This window comes from Hemicordylus capensis, chromosome 4 (genome assembly GCF_027244095.1).
Source record: "Hemicordylus capensis ecotype Gifberg chromosome 4, rHemCap1.1.pri, whole genome shotgun sequence".
NCBI classification, from domain to species: Eukaryota; Metazoa; Chordata; class Lepidosauria; order Squamata; family Cordylidae; genus Hemicordylus; species Hemicordylus capensis.
Window position 1 is genome coordinate 125,164,656 of NC_069660.1, and position 26,127 is coordinate 125,190,782.

A 26,127-nucleotide genomic window follows, 5' to 3' on the forward strand; every position below is an offset into this window, starting at 1 on the left:
CTTTTATTTCTCTTCTAAAACCTCTCTCCCTTTTCACATCTTGCCTGCCCAAATCTTTCACCAGCACAAATGTTCCTTACACATTATTAAACATTTCACTTTTTTGTTAATGACCCTCAGGACAGTTCAAACACTAATTGCTCTATCCAGAGAGTTCTTAATTCTCCATCGTCTCAACTTGTTTGCCTGTTGAAACAGCTTTCCCTTCCCTAAAATCTTACCATCCATGTCATCATTACCATACCATCATTACAGCTTATCACCATCTTACTATTACCACTTACCATCCATACCATCATTACAGCTTGCTGCCATTTCCAGCCCTTTATTGCTTGAAAATTCTATTTTCCTAGTATAGTCTCAGTATTCCTTGCTACCTCTGTTGCCAATTGAAGTTAGTGGGAAAGGTTGACACAATATGCCAATAGTTGACAAATGAACCCATCAGGTACAGCATTTTGTTGTTTTCTGAAGAGAAGTCTAATTTGTATTGAGTTTTGTGTCGCGGGAAGGGAGCTTGGATGTTGGGTTTTGACAGTCTGAATTCCAAGCAATTCTATTTTAAAAGACCCTCAAGTGTGCTGTGAATTATTTAAAGTGTCCAGCAAAGTATTTCCAGGTTGTCATAGCCCTATGCACACTTCAAAGCAGGAGTAACAGCAGGAGAGAGGGCATGCCCTCAACTCCTGCCTGTGGCTTCCAGCGGCACTTGGTGGGCCACTGCAAAACAGGATGCTGGACTAGATGCGCCTTGGGCCTGATCCAGCAGGGCTGTTCATATGTAAAGCATTTTGGAGGCTCAGAGAAAGACCTCTGTTTGATGCATGTTGAACAAATCTAAGGGGGTATTCCAAAAGACTGTCTTGAATGTTTCATTACCAACTAAGTACCCAGAATGTTGGGGGCAATATGCTAAATCATTGTAAACCGCTTAGAGAGCTCCGGCTATAGAGTGGTATATAAATGTAAGTGCTATTGCTATTGCTATCAGTCTTAAAATTGTAGTTACACTCTCCACTCTCCCACTTATCAATTGTGTATGGAATCCTTAAAACACACACACACACACACACACACACACACACACGCTGCCAAGGATCTGTTTAGTGAAACCAAGGCTGAATTTCGCCTTTTTAAAAAAGGATTCTGGCCCAGCTGCTCCAGCAAGGTATCTCTGAAAAGGGTGTGGAGCATGAGTGCTATAGTACTTTGTCATTTGTTTTGTTTGAAAGATTTCACTTCTATTACCAAGCTCTTAAAGTGGTTTATGTCATTTAAAACTAAACAAAGACATTAAAAAAAAATAGTGGCAATAAGAAAAGTCTAAAAAAATTACAACAGTTTTGCTTTAGCACCTATTCTATGGGTGGTCCACCAACGGGGCACTGGGACAAGACCTCAATAGATGATCTTAACAGATTCAAAACAGGTGAATGCAGTACCTTAACTATCCCAGCATCAGGCTCTTGAGAGCTTTAACCAGCCCTTCAATTGGGAACTAGTGGAGTTCTTAACTGGCAAAAATATGTGCAGATGACCAAGTCTTGGTAAATCAGTCATTCTTCATATTAGCAGCCCAGAAAGGCCAGGGCTTAGCAAACAGGATAGGAGGCAACTCTCCAAGGACCTTGTTGACATCTTTGCTAAGTTAAAGCAGACTGTTGCAATAATCTACAGTGAGATTCCACCTGAAGCAGCCCTTATACATTGAAATGTCACTGTACAGACAATGGTGGGGAAGAAAGCATTCCTCCATCACCATCAGCCTTTGTCCCTGCTGCTTTACCCCAAGCTAGTATATTAGGGAGCCTAGTGAGCTATAGTCACCTATCACATCCACATGTTATGTAAACCACCCTGAGCCATTTTGGAAGGGCAGTATAAAAAAATGAATAAATCTCTCAAATGTTCCTGAGGTTGAACAGCACTTCAGCTGGAACACCAGTCATATTGAACAGGAAACTCCAAGGGCCACCAGGCATCATCCACTTATGGAGACATTCCAACTTAACTGGTCCCCTACACCTGCAGAGGATTGGAGATTGCACATTTAAGCCTTGGCAGGTTCTGCCCATGACAAAGAACTAGTGGTAGTGACTGGCATCTAACAAAGCTCATGCATTAGGACGCTCTGCAGGGACATGATGGGAGCCTGCTTGTAACTCCAGTTCATAGGTATGTGCTGTGCAGCACTGGGAAGTCTGGCACAGCAGCACTTGCATGAAGAGACTTCCACCATATCGCTGCAGAGCCTCTTGATGTGTGTGATTCATGAGGATGTCATCCAGTCCTCCCACCCTAGCGGAGTAACAAATACAGACTCGGACTCACCATGTGTGTCAAGATTTTCTGAGACAGGCCTATGATTGTTTGTTTATTAACATATTTCTATAATGCCTAAAACGTACATCTCTGGGTGGTTTAAAACAAAATAAAAACAAAGTAAAACATTAGTTAAAACAAAAATGAAAAATTTAAAACATTACAACAATTTAAAATTTTTTAAAGAATATTTTAAAACCCCATTAAAACAATATTAATTAAAAAGCCTGGGTGAACAGATGCATCTTTAAAGACTTTTAAAAAGCTGTCAGTGATGGGGAGGCTCTTATTTAACTAGGGAGTGCATTCCAAAGCCTCGGCAGCAGTGGAGAAGGCCTGTCCCTGAGTAACCACCAGACGAGCCGGTGGCAAATGCAGACAAACCTCTCCAGCTGATCTCAGTGGGAGGTGGGGTTCATGACGAAGAAGAAGTTCTCTTAAATACTCAGGGTCCAAGCCAATTAGGGCTTTATAGGTCATAACCAACACCTTGTATTTTGCCTGGAAACATATCGGCAGCCAGTGTAGCTCCTTCAATACAGGAGTTATATGATCTTTCTGAGATGAGCCAGAGATCAACCTGGTTGCTGCATTCTGGACTAACTGTAGTTCCCGGACTACATACAAGGGCAGCCCCACATAGAGTGCATTGCAGTAATCCAGTCTGGAGGTTACCAGCAGATGTACCACTGTTTTGAGGTAGTTCACCTCAAGAAATGGACGCAGCTGGCATATGAGCTGAAGCTAATAGAAGGCACTTCTGGCCACTGCCTCAACCTGGGAGACCAGGGAGAGGTATGAATCCAGGAGTACTCCCAGACTGCAAACCTGTTCCTTTTGGAGAAGTGTGACCCTATCCAGAACAGGCAGATCAAAATAGTCTCTCGAGTTCTGACCCCGCACAACGAGTACCTCTGTCTTATATGGATTCAGTCTTAGTTTGTTATCCCTCATCCAGCCCATTACCACCTTCAGACAGGCATTTAGGGAGGCTATGCCCTCTCCCGATTATGCTGACATAGAGAAATAGATTTGGGTGTAATCAGCATACTGATAGCACCCTGCACCAAATCTTCTGATGATTTTCTCCCAGCGGTTTCATGTAGAAGTTAAACAACATCGGAGACAATATGGAGCCCTAAGGCACACCACACAAAAGTTCAGATTTTGAAGAAGAGCAGTCTCCAAGCGACACCATCTGGAACCTGTCCGAGAGGTTCATTGGCAACCACAATCTGGAGCCCTCCTAGGCAAGGATGTTCAAGTCCCCAGCATCAAAAGCCTAGGTGCCCTCAACAAGACCACCTCAGGGAGAGATATCGCTCTCACCTTTCTGATCCTCCTGAACTTTAATTAGGGAGAAATGTCTGGGAAGAGCATCTGGGTTCCAAGTTCCCTCCTTAGCTGCTGGAGAGCAGAGCCTTTGGCAACAGGATATCTTCCATGATGTTTTTACTAATTCATCCATATCAAGTTACTTGGATAGACTAACATACTTCCATAACTGATGATTCAGTCCTATGCAAGATTACTTGGAAGTAAGCTGCAGTGTGTTAATGGTTCTTACTCTCAGGTAAACTCTTCATATTCTATGGGTCAAGAACAAAGCAAAACTATGGATGACTACTGAAGCTGTTAGATGATTTACACCAGAGACTATTTCACTTTTCAAAATTGTAAATTCTAGGGATGATAGCAACAAAAATTCTGTAAAACTGTCCACCAGTTTAGCCCTTTGATGTACTGTTGGCCTATATAAGTGTGTGTGGCTACTGGATACTAACTATGAATATTAAGTGCAATATTTAAAAAAAACACTTCAATCTGGGATGAATTAACATGCTCACAATTTTTATTCATACTTTTAAAAATGTGGAAATCACCAGTTAAGATGGTAACAGGTGCATATCTAGGGTAGGGCAGGCAGGGCACGTGCCCCGGGTGCCACTTGAAGGGGGGCGCCATTTTTAAAAAATTTTTTTAAAATGGCTGCAGTGGATGTAGCCAGACCAAAAAATGCTGGAAAACTACAAATTTTAGTATGCTGGGGCTCATGAAATACCCAAATACTAAACAGAAGTGCCTGTCTAATTCTCTACTATGCATTGTAGCATCACTATTACATAAGTTTTAAAAATAAATGGAGAATTTGACTTTTCCCAGATACTCTGAAAATAATTAAAGGATATGCAGAGTAAACTGTGTCACTGCTTGAAATAGTCTTTCAGAAAGGCAGTTAAAATAAGAAAAGTCTCATTTATCATCTAGTCTTTCAGAAAGGCAGTTAAAATGAGAAAAAGGGAGCAAGAAACTCCCAGTGGGGCTTAATACTAAGGATTTCATACTGATTCAAAGACAAACTCACCATTAATAGCCATATTATTAAGACATCACATTTAACTCATTTATCACAAGAAGCAAAATAAGAGCAAATGAATACAATCCTAGCTCATAAGCTTCAGCTCAGTATTCACAAGCCCTGATTCTCTGTACATAGTGCCAATCTGAATATGTGTACAGTGACTTATATTATATTTAAAAAAATTTTTTTAACCTGTAGCCCCTTTGGGGGGTTTCCTAAGGGCCGTGAGGGGGTCTGCAAAGGTTCCCCCTCCCCCCACTGGCCTCTAGGGCCTCACAGGGACCATTTGGGCATGTGCAGTGGCCATTTTTAAAAATAACTTTTTTTTAAAAAATGGCCACTGAAAACAAGATGGCCACCACACATGCTCAAATGGCCTCTGCAAGTCCTGGCATGGCCTAGGGCAGGGTTTCTCAACATGTGGGTCCCCAGATGTGATTGGACTTCAGCTCCCATAATCCCCAGTCCCAGTGGCCTTTGGTAGGAATTATGGGAGTTGAAGTCCAATTACATCTGGGGACCCACACGTTGAGAATCCCTGGCCTAGAGCCTCACAGAGGCCATTTGAGCATGCACGGTGGCCATTTTGTTTTTGGTGGCTGTTTTTTAATTTTTTAATTTTTTTTAATTTTCAAAAATGGCACCCCCTTCAAGTGGCGCCCGGGGCATGTGCCCTGCCTGCCCTACCCTAGATACATCCCTGCTATTTCTGCTATTATTCTCTTCCCTAGTTTGTAAATAGATGTTTTATTATTCTTCCTGCAAAAATGTCTGTCTTTGGGGTTGTTCCATTACTCACAGTCCCCTTAACATTAGGACTTGCAAACATGCAAATGACTGTGTTGCTGGGTGGTTGCTGCAGATGTAAAGGAAGTTCAGCAAGCCAGCAGTTTCCCCCCCAGAATAAGGGTCAAGATAGGCACACTGGTCAATTTATTATGATGACATAGGTGGTCCAAGCATAAAAGGACTGAGAGAAGAAATTGCTACTGGGGAGAATAAATAGAGCCAATTCACATGTGCAGCAATGAACTGTCAGGGGATTGCCCTCTTAGCCTTTGATGTCCCCATTGTAACTAGAAATACTTTTCTATAGATGCCAACGTATCTGTATCACAAAATGCATTCCAGCAGAATTCGAAGAGTGTACCTGTGAGTAAGCTCCATTAACACACTGCAGCTTACTTCCAAGTAATCTTGCATAGGACTGAATCATCAATTATGCAAGTATGTTAGTCTATCCAAGTAACTTGATATGGATGAATTAGTAAAAACATCATGGAAGATATCCTGTTGCCAAAGGCTCTGCTTGTGAATCTGACTACCAAAATTTAATACATGTCAAGATGGAACACAACAGCTGGGCAAAAACTGGGTTTAGTTACATGCATATTCTTTAGTCATTGGTAGGAAACTAGAGGGGAGCAGAAAATGGTTGCTGTGCTGACTTCAGTTCCATAGTGGAATCAGAACTACTAACAAATAAAAGTGAAAAGTAGAGGCTGTTACAGTAATCAGTCATATTTTCAGCACTGGAGTTCTTCTGTTACTTGACATGATCCCCAAAGCCCTGCAAACAGCATAAGGGACACATTCAACACATTAGAAGTGACAGCAGGTTTTTAATTACTTTGCTCACAACTTGAAGTTACTATATAAGCCCTTATTTTTAAGTGCCGAGTCTAAGGAAGACACAAAATTTCATCTAGCTCTGGCCCATGAAAACTTATGTCACAAACTTTGAGTTTTAAAAAGGTGTCAGAAGACTTTTTGTCTTTTGTAGAAAACAATAAGACCCGCCCCGCTGCAAATTACACATTAGTCCCATTTGTTTTCTTTCATAGAGTTCTGTACACAGTTCTGTTATATGCAGTTCTACCCAACTGCTTCACTAGGGGGCAGTATAGTCTAACCATTAAAAGAATGGAGATCACTTTGCTCAAGGCTCAAAAAGCATGTTCTCAAAAGGATTTCATCTTCCTTGAAGTTTCCCATTACTGAATAAGCCATTGGCAAGTTCTGGTTTACTTCAAATTCAGTTCTGACAATGAAAGATCAATAAATTAAATGTGATCACTTATAGCATCCTTTGTTAAAGGCATATGGAAATTCAACATACAAAACTATTATTTATTTATATCAACACAGTTTTGTCCTGTTAGAAGTTTCCATCTTATTCATATTGGCTGATATCCAGACTAGTAGTTCCACAAATGTTTGGGCAAGGAGGAGCAGCGAGTTTTACCAATCCCCCTCCCTTCCTCTGCAGCTCCCTGTGAATGTGTTCCTGAGAATTTAAGGCCCCCCAAAAACAGGTTTGGGGGGCCTGCGGGGGGGGGGGCAGCAAGAGGAAAGGATTGGTGAAAACTATCCCCCCTCCATCTTGCATGAGCAAAACATCTTCAGTTCGCAGAAGTACTAGTTTGGATGCCTCATGTTTCTTTTGGAAAGACCAAGTAGCCACCAAACTAGTTTAAGAACAGATAAAAAGCTTAGCCTGATACTCAGAAACCAGTAAGCCTTTTGATCATGTTCAATACCTCATATTCCAACTCAAGTGCTTTGGCTTTTATTAATTATTAATTATTATTATTATTATTAATTCAATTTCTATACCGCCCTTCCAAAAAATGGCTCAGGGCGGTTTACAAAGAAATAACAAACAAATAAGATGGCTCCCTGTCCCCAAAGGGCTCACATTCTTAAAAAAACCATAAGATACACACCAGCAACAGTCACTGGAAGTACTGTGCTGGGGGTAGATAGGGCCAGTTACTCTCCCCCTGCTAAATAAAGAGAATCACCACGGTAAAAGGTGCCTCTTTGCCCAGTTAGCAGGGGATAACTTTCTCCTCTCTTTCCCTCTATTGGAAGTTTTTGTTCTCTACTTAGTTTCAAGACTTCTCAAATGAACACAACTGCCAAACAGGGGAAACAATTCCAGTTTATTGTAAACAATTCATATTCAAAATGTAACTCCTGAAGATGGTATAACAGCAATCAGAATGCAATATAGTACAAACTGCATTGTTGACAATTTGTTCCAAAATTTCAAATATTTAGAAATATTTCACTCAATTTTTCTTTTAACTGAGCAATGACTAACAATATTGACATTCAGATTTACTTGGCACAAATATATGCCTAGTAAAATACGGATTTAGTGGTTGCAAATATTAAATGCTGCTTTCTGAACTGTACCTGTCAATTAACAAGAAGTGGACATTGTGCAAGAATATTGTTAGTAAAAATATGTACACAAGGCAAAAATGCACAGAATCCTAAAGCAAATTATTGAACTTCACATATCATACAGAGAACAAAGACCATTTTGCTCTGTAAGTGCATTTTCATTATATTTATTTAATTATATCTGTACACTGCCCCAAACTTCCATCTCTGGGCAGTTTACAACATAAAACAAATTAAACAGACATAAAAACCTTAAAACGATTTAAAGCCACAAATCTAGTTAAAAAGCTTGGGTGGGGGGGAAAGTGTCTTTAAAGACTTCTTAAAAGTTGTCAGAGATGGGGTGGTTCTTCAGCAGGGAGTGCATTCCAGAGTCTTGGGGTGGCAATAGAGAAAGCCTGTCTGATATATCCACCAGATAAGCTGGTGGCAACTGCAGATGAACCGCTCTGGATTATCTCAATGGGCGATGGGGCTCATGGTGAAGATGACGTTCTCTTAAATACCCGGGGCCTAAGTTGTTTGGGACTTTATAGGTTATAATCAGCACCTTGAACTTTGCCTGGAAACTTATTGGTAGCCAGCGCTGTTCTTTGAATATAGGAGTAATATGGTCTCCTCAAGATGACCCAGAGACTAAACTGGCTGCTGCATTCTGTACCAACTGCGGTTTCCAGACTACGTACAAAGACAGCCCCGCATAATGTGCTTTGCAGTAGTTCAGTCTGGAGGTTATCAGCATATGTACCACTGTTTTGAGGTTGTTTATCTCAAGAAATGGATGCAGTTGGCATATCAGCCAAAGCGAAAGCACCTCTGGGCACCACCTCAACATGAAGAGGTTTAGATCCAGAAGCACTCTCAGACTACACACCTATTCTTTCTGGGAAAGTGTGACCCTCATCAAGAACCGGCAGATCAAAATAGTCTCCCGAATTCCAATGCTGCACAATAAGTACCTCCATTTTATCTGAATTCAGTCTCAGTCTATTATCTCTCATCCAGTCCATTACTGTCTCCAGGCAGGCATTTAGGGAGGTTATGCCTTCCCCTGATGTTGTCATGGAGAAATAGATTTGGGTGTCATCAGCACACTGATAATGCCCTGCACCAAATTTCCTGATTATCTCTCCCAGCAGTTTCATATAGATGTTAAAAAGCACTGGAGACAGTATAGAGCCCTGGAGGACACCATATAAAAGTCCACATTTTGAAGAGCAACAGTCTCCAAGGGACACCATCTAGAATCTGCCGGAGAGGTAGGAACAGAACCACTGCAAAGCAGTGCCCTGTTCCCAGCCCCCTCAGACACTCCAGAAGGATACTATGGTCAATAGTATTGAAAATCACCAAGAGATCCAAAAGGATCAATAGAGTGACACTTCTTCTGTCAACTCCCCATTGGAGATCATCCATCAGGCCAACTAAGGCAGTTTCCACCCCATAGCCTGCTCAGAAACCAGTCTGAAATTGGTCTAGATAATCAATTTCCTCCAAGACTGTCTGGAGCTGGGAGGCCACCACACTCTCAATTACCTTGCCCAACCAGCGAAGGTTGGAGACAGGCCTACAGTTGTTTAACTCTTCAGGCTTCTTCAGAAGAGGTCTAATAATTGCCTCAAGACAGGAAGGCATCCTTCCCTCCCTTGGATAAGCATGTATAATCTCTACCAGGCCTTCTACAACAACCCCCCTACCAGATAGTATAAGCCATGTTTGACAAGCGTCAAGAGAACAGGAGGTAGGCCGCACCATTCCAAGCAGCTTGTCTACATCATATAAGTTTATATGAATAAACTTAAGTTCTTGTTGACAAAGCAACATATTGAAGCCAGAAGGACAGTTGGAGAAAAAGCTTTAAAATAAAGGACTTTTCTTACTCATCTTTCCCCTCTTGTAACAGAAATACAAATGAAATGAGGAGGTGGAGACTACAAGTTATTGTCACGCATCATGTTCACAAGTGTTTCACAAAAGCTCTGCCAAACAATGGCAAGTGTCATCTGAGCAGATTTGAGGAACTGGCTGACTGTTTAGAATCAACAGCTAGGCGTGGATAACAAAGACTGTCCATTTGTGATCAAAATTGCCATATACAGAAGTAGAAACCATGCATCTAGGCTCATGAAATATACAAAAAGGTAGTGAAAAGTACTGTACCATTCTAAAAAAAAAAATACATTGAATGTAGGAGGAGTGCTCTCACATGCCTATACTTTCTTATTGTCTTGCTTTGTTTGCTGCTTTACAAGCAAAGCTAGAATCTCAGCTCAGAACAGACAGGACCACTAGTGTAAGGACAATCCTGGTTCAAAACCAACCTGTCACATAATCCTAGAACAAGTTTAGACAAGGCATAATATTCACTCCAAAAGCAACTTGAAAGTAATATCTAGATTACTTTCAAGATATCTGAATAGCTTGAAAGTAATTTTAGATATTAGATTAATAGCTAGTGTGATACATGAAAGTCTTGATCCACAAATCAATTAATCCAGAGAAGTTTACCAATTTGACTCTTGAATCAACAGGCTTAGATTCAATAGCTCTGCTTAACTAGTTTATTGATTTGACTAGGCAAGATCCAGCCAATAATGAACACATTTAATTTAGTCAAATGTCAATGAAACAGGGTTGAGTACATGCTTATTTTCCCCATAGAAGTCAGTGAAACTTCACCTGCATTTGTATGCACACTTACTTGAAGTTATTCCCATTGAACTTAGTGGGAATCACTTCAGAACAAACAGGCATATGATTGTTGATGTACTTACCTTTGGCCAGGATATGCCTTATGATTTTAATGTTTTTCTCATTAAGCAACCATGATCCAGACTATTAATCACACCAACATTATTCATCTCCCCACTCATGTAATAATTCAATCTAAAGTGTTCCCTAATTCTTGGCACCAAACTGTGAAAACTTTATTCTAAATTTGAGGCCCAAATAATGTAAGTAGTTCATTTTAATGTCTTTAAATATTGCTGCTACCGTGTGCCCGTGCGCAACATGCTTTATTTAAATCCTTAATTGCTAGCATGGTTCAGCGTACATTTAACTAGGAAGTTTCAGCTAACTTGGTAACATTCAATGTATGCATGAGGTAAATGTGTATACAAATGTAAAAATCTAACAAAAAAGTTCTAGTTCTAAAACCTCCAGTTTAAAACATTTTTAAAATCATCGCATTGATTTCCTGTCTTAAAAATTACTAATGTGCAAATTCTGCCATGCTAAAATTAGTAAACAACCTCAAAAATATTCATTTCATTTATAAACAGCAGTGTGGACTCTACCATGTTAATGTCTAATAGTGGTGGGTCTTCAGGCTAAAGTTGTTTTCTGTTAAACAATAGACTGAAGAAATTTTTGAGAGCACCACAACCCATTTTGTAATTTTTTTGGGGGGAGTGGGCGGTTATGAAGAAAGAAAAACAAAAGCTTCTCACAGCACTGCTTAAGGGCTGCAGCCCTCTCAGAACTATTATTTAAGAAAAGTGCAGGTGTGACTTCTAAGTTTCAGTACTCTTCTACTTCAAGACTCCCCTGCCTGTGGCTCAGGGATTGTTTGAAGGGGCCGAGTATTCAAACGTAATCCAGCACTTGCATTCCGAAGTGGTACAATCCCAGGGGGTCTGTCCCACATGTTCCTTCAGAGCATGTACATTTGGCTCAAAGTTAAATTACTCTTTGTGGGAGCACAGTGTGAATACTATCAACAGAATACGCTTCATACAGATCTCAACTTGGGTAAGGGCAAGAGGAGAACACTGCACTCGTATTTTTTATTTCCCAAATGGGAATGTTATAGCCATATGGCTTTAGTAGTCTCTGCCAGGCAGATACTTTGAGAACATATATCATTTTCCAACTGGAAAAAAAAAATCACTTGGTGGCAGTGTTTGAAGGAGTGCTGATGACAGATAAATAAAGAGTATTTTTTAAGATGTTGAATCTGTATTGGACACAAAGTGGTCAGCTCCTACAGCAGAACTAGACAAAGAAACTAAGAATCATTTGTATGAGAGATTTTCTTCCACAGTAATGTTTTCAGGTTGTTAAGTATTAAGGAATGCTCCATTTCCATCTGATTTGCTGAGACTTTCAGAGCAATGCAAGAGTACAGTTGTTTCTCCAACTCTTCATGTATTTCCAGAGGAGCTCCACGGAGCAAGTAGTCTTTAAGCAACTGGCACACCTTTGCTAAGTTTGGCTGAATTATTTCTGTGGTACATTTCATTTTACTTTGGTCACAAATAGTTCTACAGTCTGATCCATACACACAATCCAGATCAGACTCACAGTGACGATCTTTAATTAGTTCTTTCAAGTTGATTTCTGGCACTATTTTTCTCATATCCACCATTTTCAAGTCATATTTATCATTGTAACCCAGATTTTTGGCACTCGTATCACACATAAGAAAGTTTCCATATGGTCCATGGAAAATATCTTCCACAAATTCTAGAAGCCCTATGGCTATTTTTGCTTTTCTAGGCCATGATGGAGTAAACCACTGGTCTATGCTTCTTCTGAAACCAGAGGGAATGAAAAGTTCTATGATCCAAGGAAGGCTTATTCCAAAGAGAGAGGTATATTCAACTTTTTCCATCACATACAGATCCCCACAAAAGCCCAACAATTTGGGAGTATGTTCTTTATCCTGTAGGATGACCATAAGCAGAAATTCATTTAGCTGGAGAAGTGCCCATGCTGACTTTGCTTCTGGCAAGGAAACTCTACCATCTTTGTTCCCATCAGCAACAGACAAGATGAGGTTAACCAGCTCAGGAAGATTTCCCTGTTCACCTAGTTTTGCCTGGAAATAAGCCATGTGTATATAGTCAAACATATTTATTCTGAATAGAAAATGCATAACTAGTGCATGCTACCAATGCTGAGCTATGCAGATTCTGAGAAACATTAAGACGACAGAAATCCCCCATTGATCAGATTTTCTAAGCATTAATCATAGGGCAATAATAGTATGTTCAAAAAACTTGTGTGAATTAATTATGTGAATTTAATTAATCTAAAAAGTATTCCCATTGAGTAGTATCTGTGTCAAGAAAACATGCATTTTTAAAACAAGTGAATCATTATGCCAAGTATTAGAAAACTTTAATTTCACACAGGTATCTCGTTATCAAGAAGAATGTATATTGTAATGCCTGAAAGGCACTGTACTGTCACTGTGACACCAGGAAAGTTAGGCCAAAAAATAAGTGTATGCCAGTCACATACACGTATCAAAGGAAAGAGTATGCAACTTGCTCATGTGCATTACTCCCCAATCTATTGCTTATGGGTGGGCAAGTAAGGGGTTTTATGTACCACACCTGTTTAGGATTCCTGAATCCAAGCCACTGGGAAGAAACAGTTTCAGGCTCCAGGTAAGAAGATCAGGTAGCACCTACTTGTGTTTGGGCCATGTGCATCTGCATTATGCAATAGCATGACTAAATCAGACCATGGGAATTGACACCTATTTCTCCAGTGATTTTAGCAGAGATATTCTGGTTTAAATACATTTAAGAGCAAGGCCTGTTACCTAGCTACACAGTACCTTGTACTAAAACAGTCCAGCCTATCATGATCTTAATGTTTTGTACTACTTGTGGTTCTTTCCCTAGAGACTTATAAGTATTTGAATATCTTGATTTAATATTAGGTTCTAGATACATATTTTATAGCAGACATATGAAATGTTGTCCAATTACCTATATAAAAAGTGAAACTTTTTTGCTGCTATTTTAGTAATATTTCAGCAACTTGGTCTAAACACCACACAGTACTATTCATATTAAACATTGCTGCCGTATAGGTACCATCATAAAGTTCCAATGTTTTTAAACTCAGCAGCTACCACTGGAGGATGTGGGAAGAGGGGAATATACTCACTTTAAAAAGCCCATAGACCATCTCCTTGAATTTCTGAACAGTAGTTCCTCTAGTTGGTTTATCAAATAGTACAGTTTCCTTCCTTGGTTCTATTTCAGTTCCAAGGTCAATGTGAGCAATTTCTTCCATCTGGCATTTTATAACACCTTGTAGATTTCCCCAGACTCCTAAATACATCTAAGACAGAATAAACAAAAGCTTATAGGAAAAATATTCTGCTTAACTCCAATGCTGTACGTCTAACATGCAGGTGTATAGAGTTTGACTAGTTTAAAATGGATGAAAAGCCTCCAATTAAGGTGCCCTGATTAACCGGACAGCTGAGTTAAATAATTACTGCACAATGCACATATTTACCAAAAAAGAAGTGTTGGTATCACCCTACATTCCCTCTTGTATTTAATGCAGCACCTACTGCAATATGTGAATGTATTATGTAAACAGAAAGCATGCTTTTTCAACAAAATGATATATTTCTTCATATGCAAACATATTTAGTACATGAGTTCTGTAACTTGGTCCCCCAGATGTTGTTGGACTATAACTTCCATTGGCCTTTGTTTTTGGGAATGATGGAAGTTGTAGTCCAACAACATCTGGGGGACCAAGTTACAGAACCAATTGATCAGTCAATAAGCACTGAAGTCAAACTATTAAGATTTTAACTGGGCAATAAGCTTACTCACTGTTCTACAAGTTTGGCACTGACAAAGTAGATTCTGGACATCATACGTATTTGTAGTGAGACAGTTAGTTCTAAATTCAAGATGCAGCATAGTAAAGCTTATTTAAAAGTTACCTCATTAAAATCATGTGTATTGACTAGCAGATTACTGTACTGCCCAGGGGCTGGACTAGAAGAGATACAAGTTCTCTTCCAATCCTACGATTCTACAATTCTAGCAGCAGAGTAATGCCAAATACAACAACCTAAGTTAGTTTATTACACACCACATTTTGCTATGATAATGGATCATAGGAGAGACCAGAAAAGACATGATAGTGGAGGTCAGAAAAGAATGCGCTGCACTGGATTAGAAATCATGTCCACACCATCAGGATGGTTGTCCAGTGATATGCTATGGCCACAAGCACAGTACATATCACCACTCTTATATGATGTTTCATAGTAAGAATTTCTGCACTGCAACCAGTGTGAAATGGCAAGCAGCATTTTAATTTAATTTAATTTATTTTTCACATTTTATATCCCGCTCTTCCTCCAAGGAGCCCAGAGAGGTGTACTACATACTTAAGTTTCTCCTCACAACAACCCTGTGAAGTAGGTTAGGCTGAGAGAGAAGTGACTGGCCCAGAGTCACCCAGCAAGTATTTTAGATGTAGGGTATAATATATATATAAATATATATATATTTAATTCCTTATATAGACGGCACCTGTATGAATTCTTAATATAGATTTTAAACTGTCTGTCCCATATTAGTTTCCCTTTTTTTTGTGAAACAATGGTCAAATCTAGATATTTATTGAATTAAAATTTGGACTGCCAGGTCTCAATTATCCTTATAAGAATCACTACATTTTAATAGTGTAGAACTAAGATGTAGGCCTATCTGGCTAAGGCCAGTCACAACTAAGCAATGGCACTCATTCCACTGGTTTCAATAAGGATCACAGCTAGCTGGAACGGTGGCCTAACATTTTGCACTGGTTTGCAACTCTGATCTTTTTGTAATAGCACCGTGTAAGTGATATGACAAAACAATCAGTCTATCCGAATTAAAATATTAAATTGCCAACTTCAGAAGTTTAAAAGTCAGGAGTTAGCTTAAAGCTTTAAAGAGTTTCCATCTGTTTTTGGGTCTAGAAGTCTTTTGACAGTGATATTGCATAGAAACTGCTCAGTTCCATGCTTTACATTTTTCTGCACTACATACACACACACTCGCTCGCACACACTAAAAGCAGTTTTACCTGGTTGTTGGGTTTTGTGGACATACATTTCCCAAAATACAAAGTCTGTCTGGTACACAGGCTGCTACATGCTGATCCATCAATAACTCCAGTCTTGTACTTATCACACTGGGGAAATGGGGCAAGGAAGATAGTTTAACATGTATATTAGAACACTACCAGGAAATAATCTCCTATTTTGCTGCCAATACATTATATGTTGCTGAAGTGTATAACACACTTTCCCCCACCAATAAACAGTTTTATTCAATTTTTGCCCATGTTATAACAAAGTACAACAAAAAGATAGGGATATGAGACGAAATAAACAAACAGAAAAGTGGGGAGAGGAGGGGAAGATAGAGGGGTTAACACAGTTGTTGATTTGAAATTAATAGAGGAAATTATGCAAATAACTCTAAATAGTCCTTCCAAACCCTGGTATGGGAGTCCTCTTTCAGCACATGACAGTAAGTTATCAGTTCAAAAGTTGCCAGATTAGAGAGGTTTTCTATCCGTTGATAAACTGAGGGACTGAAATGATCTTCCCAACACTATAAAATAATATGCTTGGCGACAAGTAGTACATGTGAGAGCCATGATCTTCTACCCCAGGAGAGGTTCCAAACGTAGCACCAATCACATCAGTATTTGAAGCAGCATTTAAATGTCAGCATTTAATGTCAAACAATCTCTAAATACTGTAAACAGCCAACAAGACCAGTTATGAAGATAGAAAGCCAGCAGGGGCGGGGGCACTTCCCAGTGTATTGCACAGTGTCACATGTATGACTATTTGCTCCATGGCTAGAAGTCATGGGTGTGTATCAGGGCAAGGAGCTCCTGGCTCTCAGGGAACAAGTTGGTTTCTTTGAGACCCAGGTGGCAGATATGGAGAAGCTCAGAGAGACACCTTCAGCGATGTGGTAGATGCATCCCACTCCAAGGCTGATAGCTCCTCTGCTGTCAGGGAGAATGAAGGTCTCAGGGAAGGAGGACATCAGTCTGAGGAAAAGGAAAATGCTCCCTTAGAAGGGACCCCTTTTGTGAATGATGAGCCCATATCTTCTCACACAGGGGATACTACTCCAGGGGTGGGGCCTCTTTGTAGTGGGTGATTCAATCAGAGGTATAGAGAGATGGGTCTGTGACCAGCATGTTGACCACATGGTGACTTCCCTGCCTGGTGCAAAGGTTGCAGACATCATGCAGTGTCTAGGTAGGCTGTTAGGCAGTGCTGGGGAGGAGACAGCTGTCGTGGTGCACATTTGTGCCAACAATATGGGGAAATGTAGTCAGGAGTTCCTGGAAGCCAAATTTAGGCTGCTAGGTAGCATATTGAAATCCAGGACCCCCAAGGTAGCATTCTCAGAAATGTTACCTGTTCCACATGCAGGTTCAGCGAGACAGACACAGCAGAGGGGTCTCATCAAGCTGAGGGGATGAGATGTTGGTGCTGGGAGGAGAGGTTTAGATTTGTTAGGTATTGGGATACATTTGGGGGCAAGCAAAGCCTGTACAAAAGGGATGGGCTGCACTCGAACCAAGATGGAACCAGACTGCTGGCACTTAAAATAAAAAAGCTCACAGAGCAGCTTTTAAAATGATGCCTGGGGAACAGCCGACAAGAGCTGGGCAGTAGCCAGTTTGGCAAATGCCATCCCTTAAGGTGTGAGGGTATAGAAGATTCAGATAAACAGAAGGGTAGAACCACAAGATAAATAGAGTAGAACCACATACAGAGCAGACAGAAGGCTGTGCTACCTGGTCAAAGGGATCAAAGAGCCAAAAGAAAGACAGCATACACCAGGTGTATAGGTGCTTATATGCCAATGCCAAGAAGCCTCCAAGCCAAGATGGGCAAGCTGGAGTCCTTGGTTGCTAATGAAGAAATAGATATAGTGGGCATAGCAGAAACATGGTGGAACAGTGAGAACCAGTGGGACACTTACTGTATCCCTGGATATAAACTCTATAAAAAGGAAAGGGAGGGGCGCCTTGGTGGTGGAGTAGCACTGTATGTTAAAGAGGGAATAGAATCTAACAAGCTAGAAAACCTAGGAGGACCGACCGGAGTCTTCCACAGAAACTCTGTGAGGGACAATACAAGGCCTGAAAGGAAGTGTGCTACTGAGGACATGCTATCACCCTCCGGATCAAAATGCTGACAGTGACTGGGAGTTGCAGAAGGAAATCAGCAAGGCATCAAGGAGAGGCAGGGCAGTAATAATGGGTTACTTCAATTACCCACACATAAACTGGGTAAATTCACTGTCAGGTAATGACAAAGAGGTCAAATTTCTAGATATGCTGAATGACTGTGCCCTAGAACAGCTGGTCATGGAACCAACCAGAGAGAAGGCGACCTTGAACTTAATCCTGAGTGGCACCTAGGACCTGGTGCGTGATGTCAGTGTCATGGTCCTTTTAGGGAACAGTGACCATAGTGTAATCAAATTCAGCATACATACCGGGAGAGAATCACCAAGGAAGTCTAACACAAACACTTTTAATTTCAGAAGAGGAAACTTCTCCAAAATGTGGAGAGAAAAATTGAAAGGGAAAATCAAGAGAGTCACTTTGCTCCAGAATGCATGGAGTTTACTTAAAACCACAATACTAGAAGCCCAGTTAGAATGTATATCAAAAAGGAGGAAAGGTTCCACCAAGACTGGGAGGATCCCAGCATGGCTAACAGGTAAAGTCAAGGAAGCTATAAAGGGGAAGAAGCCTTTTTTCAGAAATTGGAAGCCCTGTCCAAATGAAGAGAACAGAAAGGAACACAAACTCTGGCAAAAAAAAAAAAAAAAAAAAAGCAAGGTGACAATAAGGGAGGCTAAAAGAGTTTGAGGAACATTTAGTTAGAAGCATCAAGGGGAATAACAAAAAACTATTTAAATACATCAGAAGCAGGAAACCTGACAGGGAGGCAGTTGGACCGCTAGAAAATGAGGGAGTGAACGGGATTATTAAGGAGGATATGGAGGTTGCAGAGAAGCTAAATGAGTTCTTTGCATCTGTCTTCATGGCAGAGGATACTGAGCACATACCTGTTTCTGAAACAGGCTTTTCAGGGATGGAGGCTAAAGAACCAAGTCAGATAGAAGTGACAAGAGAAGATGTTCTAAACTGTCTGGAAAAATTAAAAACTAGCAAATTGCCAAGGCCAGACAGCATCCTTCCAAGAGTCCTTAAAGAAGTCAAATGTGAAATTGCTGACCTTCTTGCAAAAATATATAACTTATCCCTACAATCAGGCTCTGTACCGGAGAACTGGAAAGTAGCAAATTTAACACTGATTTTCACAAAGGGGTCCAGGGGTGATCTGGGAAAGTACATGCTGGTTAGCTTAATGTCTGTCCCAGGCAAATTGATGGAAAGCATTCTCGAGGATAAAACTGTAAAGCACAAAGAAGAACAGGCCAAGCTGGGGGAGAACCAGCATGGTTTCTGCAAAGGTAAGTCTTGCCACATGAACCTTTTGGAGTTCTTTGAGAGTCTCAACAGGTGTGTGGATAAAGGTGATCCAGTTGACATAGCATACCTGGACTTCCAAAAAACTTTTGACAAAGTTCCTCATCAAAGACTCCTGAGGAAACTTAGTCATGAGATAAGGGGACGGGTACATGTGTAGTCCAGCGTGGTGTAGTGGTTAGAGTGCTGGACTAGGACTCGGGAGACCCAAGTTCAAATCCCCATTCAGCCATCAAACTAGCTGGGTGACTCTGGGCCAGTCACTTCTCTCTCAGCCTAACCTACTTCACAGGGTTGTTGTGAAAGAGAAACTCAAGTATGTAGTACACCGCTCTGGGCTCCTTGGAGGAAGAGTGGGATATAAATGTAAAATAATAATAATAATTAATAATAGCAGCAGGGATGATACACTGGAACATCTGCAAAAAATACAAGCTACCTGTAGCCAAACATTGGTGGGACCATAAAATTGAAAAAGTTGAAGAAAATGAAGATGTAAAAATATTATGGGACTTCCGACTACAAACAGACAAACATCTGCCACACAATACACCAGATATAACTGTAGTCGAGAAGAAAGAAAAACAAGTTAAAATAATCGACATAGTAATACCAGGGGATAGCAGAATAGAAGAAAAAGAAATAGAAAAAAATCACCAAATACAAAGATCTACAAATTGAAATTGAAAGGCTGTGGCAGAAAAAGACCAAAATAATCCCAGTGGTAATAGGCACCCTGGGTGCAGTCCCAAAAGACCTTGAAGAGCACCTCAACACCATAGGGGCCACAGAAATCACCATCAGCCAATTACAAAAAGCAGCTTTACTGGGAACAGCCTATATTCTGCAACGATATCTATAACAACAGCAACAACATTGACCATAAAATTCAGCCACCCCAGGTCCTTGGGAAGGACTCAATGTCTGGATAAAACAAACCAGTCAATAACACCTGTCTGACTGTGTAAACAAGAAATAATAATAATAATGTGTGGATTGGTAACTGGTTGAAAGACAGGAAACAGAGGATAGGTATAAATGGAGAGTTTTCACAATGGAAGGAAGTAGGAAGTGGGGTCCCCTAGGGAATCTGTGCTCAGACCAGTGCTATTTAATTTATTCATAAATGATCTAGAAGTTGGGGTAAGCAGTGAGGTGGCTAAATTTGCAGATGACACCAAACTATTTAGTGTAGTGAAATCCAAAACAGATCGTGAGGAGCTCCAAAAGGATCTCTCCAACTGGGTAAGTGGGTGTCAAAATGGCAAATGCAGTTCAATGTTGGAAAGTGTGATGCATATTGGGGTACCCCCAAGTGATGTACATTGGGATGAAAAGCCCCATCTTCACATAAATGCGGATGGGATCTGAGCTGTCAGAGATTGACCAGTAGAGGGGTCTTGGGGTCGTGGTGGACAGCTCATTGAAAGTGTCGACTCAATGTGTGGCAGATGTGAAGCAGGCCAATTCCATGTTAGGGATCATTAGGAAGGGGATTGAAAATAAAACTGCTAATATTATAATGCCCTTATACAAAACTATGGTGCGGCCACACTTGGAGTACTGCGTATGATTCTGGTCACCACATTGTAGAACTGAAGAGGTGCAAAAGAGGACAACCAAGACGATCAGGGGCCTAGAGCACCTTCCTTATGAGGCAAGGCTACAACACCTGGGGCTTTTTAGTTTAGAAAAACGATGACTGAGGGGAGACATGGTAGAGGTCTATAAAGTTATGCATGGTGTGGAGAAAGTGGAGAGAGGGAAATTCTTCTCCCTCTCACATAACACTATAACCAGGGGTAATCCCATGAAATTGATTGCCAAGAAATTTAGGACTGACAAAAGGAAGCACTTTTTCACACAATGCATAATTGATCAATGGAATTCTCTGCCACAAGATGTGGTGACAGCCAACAACTTGGATGGCTTTAAGAGGGATTTGGATAACTTCATGGAGGAGAGGTCTATCAACAGCTACTAGTCTGAGGGCTATAGGCCACTTCCAGCCTCAGAGGTAGGATGCCTCTGAATACCAGTTGCAGGGGAGTAACAGCAAGAGAGAGGGCATGCCCTCAACTCTTGCCTGTAGGCTTCCAGAGGCATCTAGTGCTGTACTAGATTGTCCTTGGGCCTGATCCAGCAGGGCTGTTCTTATGTTCAGGGCCATATGGAGGTTATGCTGGTAACCTCCAGACTTGACTATTACAATGTGCTCTATGTGGGGCTGCTTTTGTACACAGTCTGAAAACTGCATCTGGTACAGAATGTGGCAGCCAGGTTGGTCTCTGGGTCATCTTGAAGAGACCATTTTACTCCTATATTAAAAGAACTTACACTGTGTACCAGTAAGTTTCTGGGCAAAATACAAGGTGCTGGTTATAACTAATAAGGCCCTAAAAGCTTAGGCCCAGGGTATTTAAGAGAATGCCTCTTTACTCTAAGCCCCATTGCCCATTGAGATAGTCTGGAGAGGTTCGTCTGCAGTTTCCACCAGCTAGTCTGGTGGCTACACAGGGATGGGCCTTCTCTGTTGCCGTCCCGAGACTCTGGAATGTGCTCCCTGCTGAAATAAGAGCCTTATCATTGACAACTTCTTTAAAAGTCTCTAAATACACATTTATCTACCCAAGCTTTTTAACTAGACTCACGGTTTTTAATTGTTTTAAGGTTTTAATTTCTGTTTTTATTTATGTTATTGTAAACTGCCTAGAGACAGAAGTTTGGGACGGTGCACAAACCAACATTAACCTCACTATTCAATCCTTACTGGTCTCTGTCCCAATCTGATCCTGCCACCAGTACCAGGGCACTCATTGCTTCTCACTCTTCTGTACCTACCAATGATATTTTCATTCTTGCTCAACTATACATTTATTCCTGTTATAAGTTCAGGTAACTCCCTGCAAAAGTTTCTTCCCCCATTCTGAAGATTTCCATTGTGATTCTAGAAGGTTTGGACTCCACTTTGGCATTTCAGTCTTCCTTCACACACAATAGGCAAGCACAGTCTTAACCATTTCCTTCTCTTTTAAATCAAGCATCTGCAAATCTACTTACCAGCAGTGAATGCCTCCAGCTCTCTGGTGAGCAGGATATCCAGCACCACACAGATCCTTTCACTAGAGGTCTCATTTCCACTGCCTTTTTGATAAGGTAAGGGACAGCAGGAATCCTTTCTGAGCAGTAGGCGAGGCTCCCACTATTTCTTGCATCTCCATATCCCAAGTGCAAGTGATAGAAGGCCTGTTTGTCTCCTAAAAATCCTGCCTGTGTGCTAGAAAAGGATCTGAGGGAAGATAGGGGCCCAGCAACAACCACAAATAATAATAGCTGGCTAGTGAGCTAAGCCTAAATGTGTGTGGATCTCTGCTTTTGGGTTGATAGTACTTTGACGAATTTACAAGAGTTCAGGAGAAGGTTATATGGTCTGATCCTGTGACTTGGTACCATCTAACATAAATAAACCCTTATCAACATGAAATGGTTCCAATCCAGTTACAATGAACTACACCTATAAGTCTGACAAATTGTATGTCAATTTGGTATTTGAAAATGTGGGCTGCAGTTCAGGCCATAATAAACTCAATGTACAGTAGTCCAATAGTACTATAAAGGACCAAGTAGATCACTGCCCCCCTCTTTTTAAAATAAGCTTGTTTACATAAGTGATTGAATACCACAGATTTGTATTCAAACCTTGCCTTCTGCTCACACTATCAAGAACTCACACTAGGGGAGGACCCACAATTTATTTTTATTTTTATTTTTGCAGATTCCTCCTTTCCTCTCCAGATAGGATCAGGTTAAAATATGATATTTAGAAGATGTATAGAACGACAAGTAAACCATTATTTCAGCATTTGTCTTGCCTTTTTATAATATAACACAAAGGACCATACAAAGAATGCAAAATTAAAATATAAAAACATTATACTTACTATTATTTTCTTGCAGTCATGCCCTCTGCAAAGCTCTGTGTAAGTTGAATACTGAACATAAATAATCCAGCTGCCAATAAATACTCCTAGCCAAGAGAAGAAGAGATACTTCATCCGCATATAAGAGAAGCGAACCTTGACGTAGAAAGAAAGGGGGGGGGGCAAAAAAGGAAGAGATTCAGCTAGATATGACAACATCTCATGTTATATGATAAGTGTGCTAATAAAAACTCTAGACTTGGGGGTGCAGGAAAGAATTTTACTTATTACTATTAGTGAACACACTACTAGAATAGTTGGCATTCAGCATAAGAGCAAAGACTGTTTTCCAAAACACAGATGAGACCATTCGCAGGGCAACTCCGAGCAGCCCTAATACAGGCAGTCAGTAGACCGTTTCCTTCCATTACACTAGAGGGTGTAAAGTTTAGTCTAGACAGGCAACCCAGCAGCCCTAGAAGAACAGTTCGTAGAGACTGTACGTAGTAGACTGTACGTTCGTAGAGACTGTTAGCAGAGATATTGCACTTCCTGCAATATCCCTGCTAACTTGGCAAAGAAGCACCTTTTAATGTGGCGATTCTCTTTATTTAGTAGGGGGAGAGTAACTGGCCCTATCCACCCCTAGCAGTACCTCCAGTGACTGTTGCTGGTGTCTATCTTATGTTTCTTTTTAGATTGTGAGTCCTTTGGGGACAGGGATCCATCTTATTTATTTGTTATTTCTCTGTGTAAACTGCCATGAGCCATTTTTGGAAGGGCAGTATAGAAATCAAATAAACAAATAAATAGATGAATAAATAAATACTGTAAGCATTCAAGAGCATCTGGTGCAGCAACTAAAAGCACAATTCATCTGCACTGGTCCATTACAGAGACAGAATAAGCAGCTATAAGGTTAGGGCAGAGCCCTAACCAGCTCTCTTTGCACAATAGTGGCAACTGTGTTTTGAACAATTGTTCTTAATCATGCAATTGAGAATATCTGGTATGGTCTTTTGAGGCTTCTGCTCCAGCTCTATTTTAATTTGTGGGTATTCATATAAATTAATATCAACCAAAGGTCCTTCATCTGATTTTGAATATTGTTTTTTGGCAGTCGGGGGCAGGGAAGAGTTGAGAGCCGGAAAATTTATTAAAAGCCAAGAGCATTTAGGTTCCAAGTTTCCTCCCTGGCATCTCCAAGTTAGGGCTGAGAGAGATTCCTGCCTGCAACCTTGGAGAAGCTCTGCCAGTCTGGGTAGACAATACTGAGCTAGATGGACCTATGGTCTGACTCAGTATATGGGAGCTTCCGTATATGGGAGCTGTCAGTGACTGACCAGGAGAGGGATCTTGGGGTCGTGGTGGACAGCTTGTTGAAAGTGTCGACTCAATGTGCGGCACCTGTGAAAAAGGCCAATTCCATGCTAGGGATCATTAGGAAGGGGATTGAAAATAAAACTGCTAATATAATAATAATAATAATAATAAGAAGAAGAAGACCAAAATAATCCCAGTGGTAATAGGCGCCCTGGGTGCAGTCCCAAAAGACCTTGAAGAGCACCTCAACACCATAGGGGCCACAGAAATCACCATCAGCCAATTACAAAAAGCAGCTTTACTGGGAACAGCCTATATTTTGCGACAATATCTATAATAACCAACAGTACTGATGATAAAATTCAGCCATCCCAGGTCCTTGGGAAGGACTCGATGTCTGGATAAAACAAACCAGTCAATAACACCTGTCTGACTGTGTAAACAAGAAATAATAATAATAGGATTAAACATCTAACAAGCCTTCATAAACAACTATCAAAACAGTTCAATCACATTTTGCAAGGAGGTGATATTGAACAATGGAAAACAACTGGGAAAACTCATCTCATCATGAAAGACCCAGCAAAAGGTGCAGTTCCAAGTGATTATAGACCGATAACCTGCCTGCCAACCATGTTCAAATTATTAACTGGAATAATAGCAGATGAAGTGATGCAACACTTATTAACTAACAAACAGCTTCCAGTTGAACAGAAAGGAAATTGCCCGAACACCAGAGGCACAAAAGACCAGCTGCTGATTGACAAAATGATTTTAGAAAACTGCAAGAGAAGGAAAACCAATCTAAGTGTTGCATGGATTGACTACAAGAAAGCCTTCGATTCATTGCCTCACACATGGATACTAAAATGTTTAGAAACAACTGGTGTCAGCAAAAACATTCAGATATTTATTAAAAAAGCAATGAGCATGTAGAGTACACAGTTAACAATCAATGGCGAGACACTTGGACAGGTTAGCATTAGAAGAGGCATTTTCCAAGGGGACTAACTACCCCCTCTATTGTTTGTAATCGCCATGACCCCACTTTCACAAATACTAAATAAAACAGGCCTCGGATACCAAACATCTAAAACATCAAGTAAAATCAACCATCTACTGTACATGGACGATCTGAAGTTGTATGGAAAGTCCCAGTCAGAAATCGAATCACTGCTAAACACTGTCCGTATATTCAGTAGCGATATAGCAATGGAGTTTGGACTAGACAAGTGTGCTGCATTAATAATGAACAGAAGAAAAATAACAAACACAGAAGGAACAGAACTGCCCAATGGAAGCAAGATCAAGAACCTGGAAGAGAAAGAACATTACAAATACTTGGGCATTCTCCAGACTGATGACATCGCACACACTGAAGTTAAAAGAAAAATTGGAAGTGAATACATCAGGAGAGTTATAAAAATCCTCAAATCCAAACTCAATGGCAGGAACACCATACAAGCCATAAACACCTGGGCTATACCTGTTATCAGATACACTGCAGGAATAATAGACTGGACCCAGGCTGAGCTAGAGACGCTGGATCGTAAGACCAGGAAAATCATGACCATCAATCATGCTCTGCACCCCCGCAGTGATGTAGATAGGCTCTACCTGCCTCACAGCTCAGGTGGAAGAGGAATGCTGCAAGTCCATCAAACAGTAGAGGAGGAGAAAAGAGGCCTTGAAGAATATATCAAGGACAGTGAAGAA

General features: G+C 40.7%; 1 protein-coding gene across 4 annotated transcripts in view; it reads right to left on the reverse strand.

The window, feature by feature from the left end:
* LOC128324836 (divergent protein kinase domain 1A) overlaps positions 1 to 26,127 on the reverse strand; it is a 182,537-nt gene that overhangs the window by 137,896 nt on the left and 18,514 nt on the right. For 2 of the 4 annotated variants that reach the window (XM_053249922.1, XM_053249923.1), the window contains exons 2-5: positions 23,110 to 23,244; positions 15,716 to 15,823; positions 13,781 to 13,957; positions 7,611 to 12,698 (exon numbers count right to left, since the gene is read on the reverse strand). In XM_053249922.1, the coding sequence (XP_053105897.1) occupies positions 11,886 to 12,698; positions 13,781 to 13,957; positions 15,716 to 15,823; positions 23,110 to 23,244 (1,233 nt within the window). In that variant the 3' untranslated portion in view covers positions 7,611 to 11,885. Of the gene's footprint in view, positions 1 to 7,610; positions 12,699 to 13,780; positions 13,958 to 15,715; positions 15,824 to 22,228; positions 22,385 to 23,109; positions 23,245 to 26,127 lie in introns of those variants that run through there. The other 2 variants (XM_053249924.1, XM_053249925.1) reach the window with 2 other exon arrangements.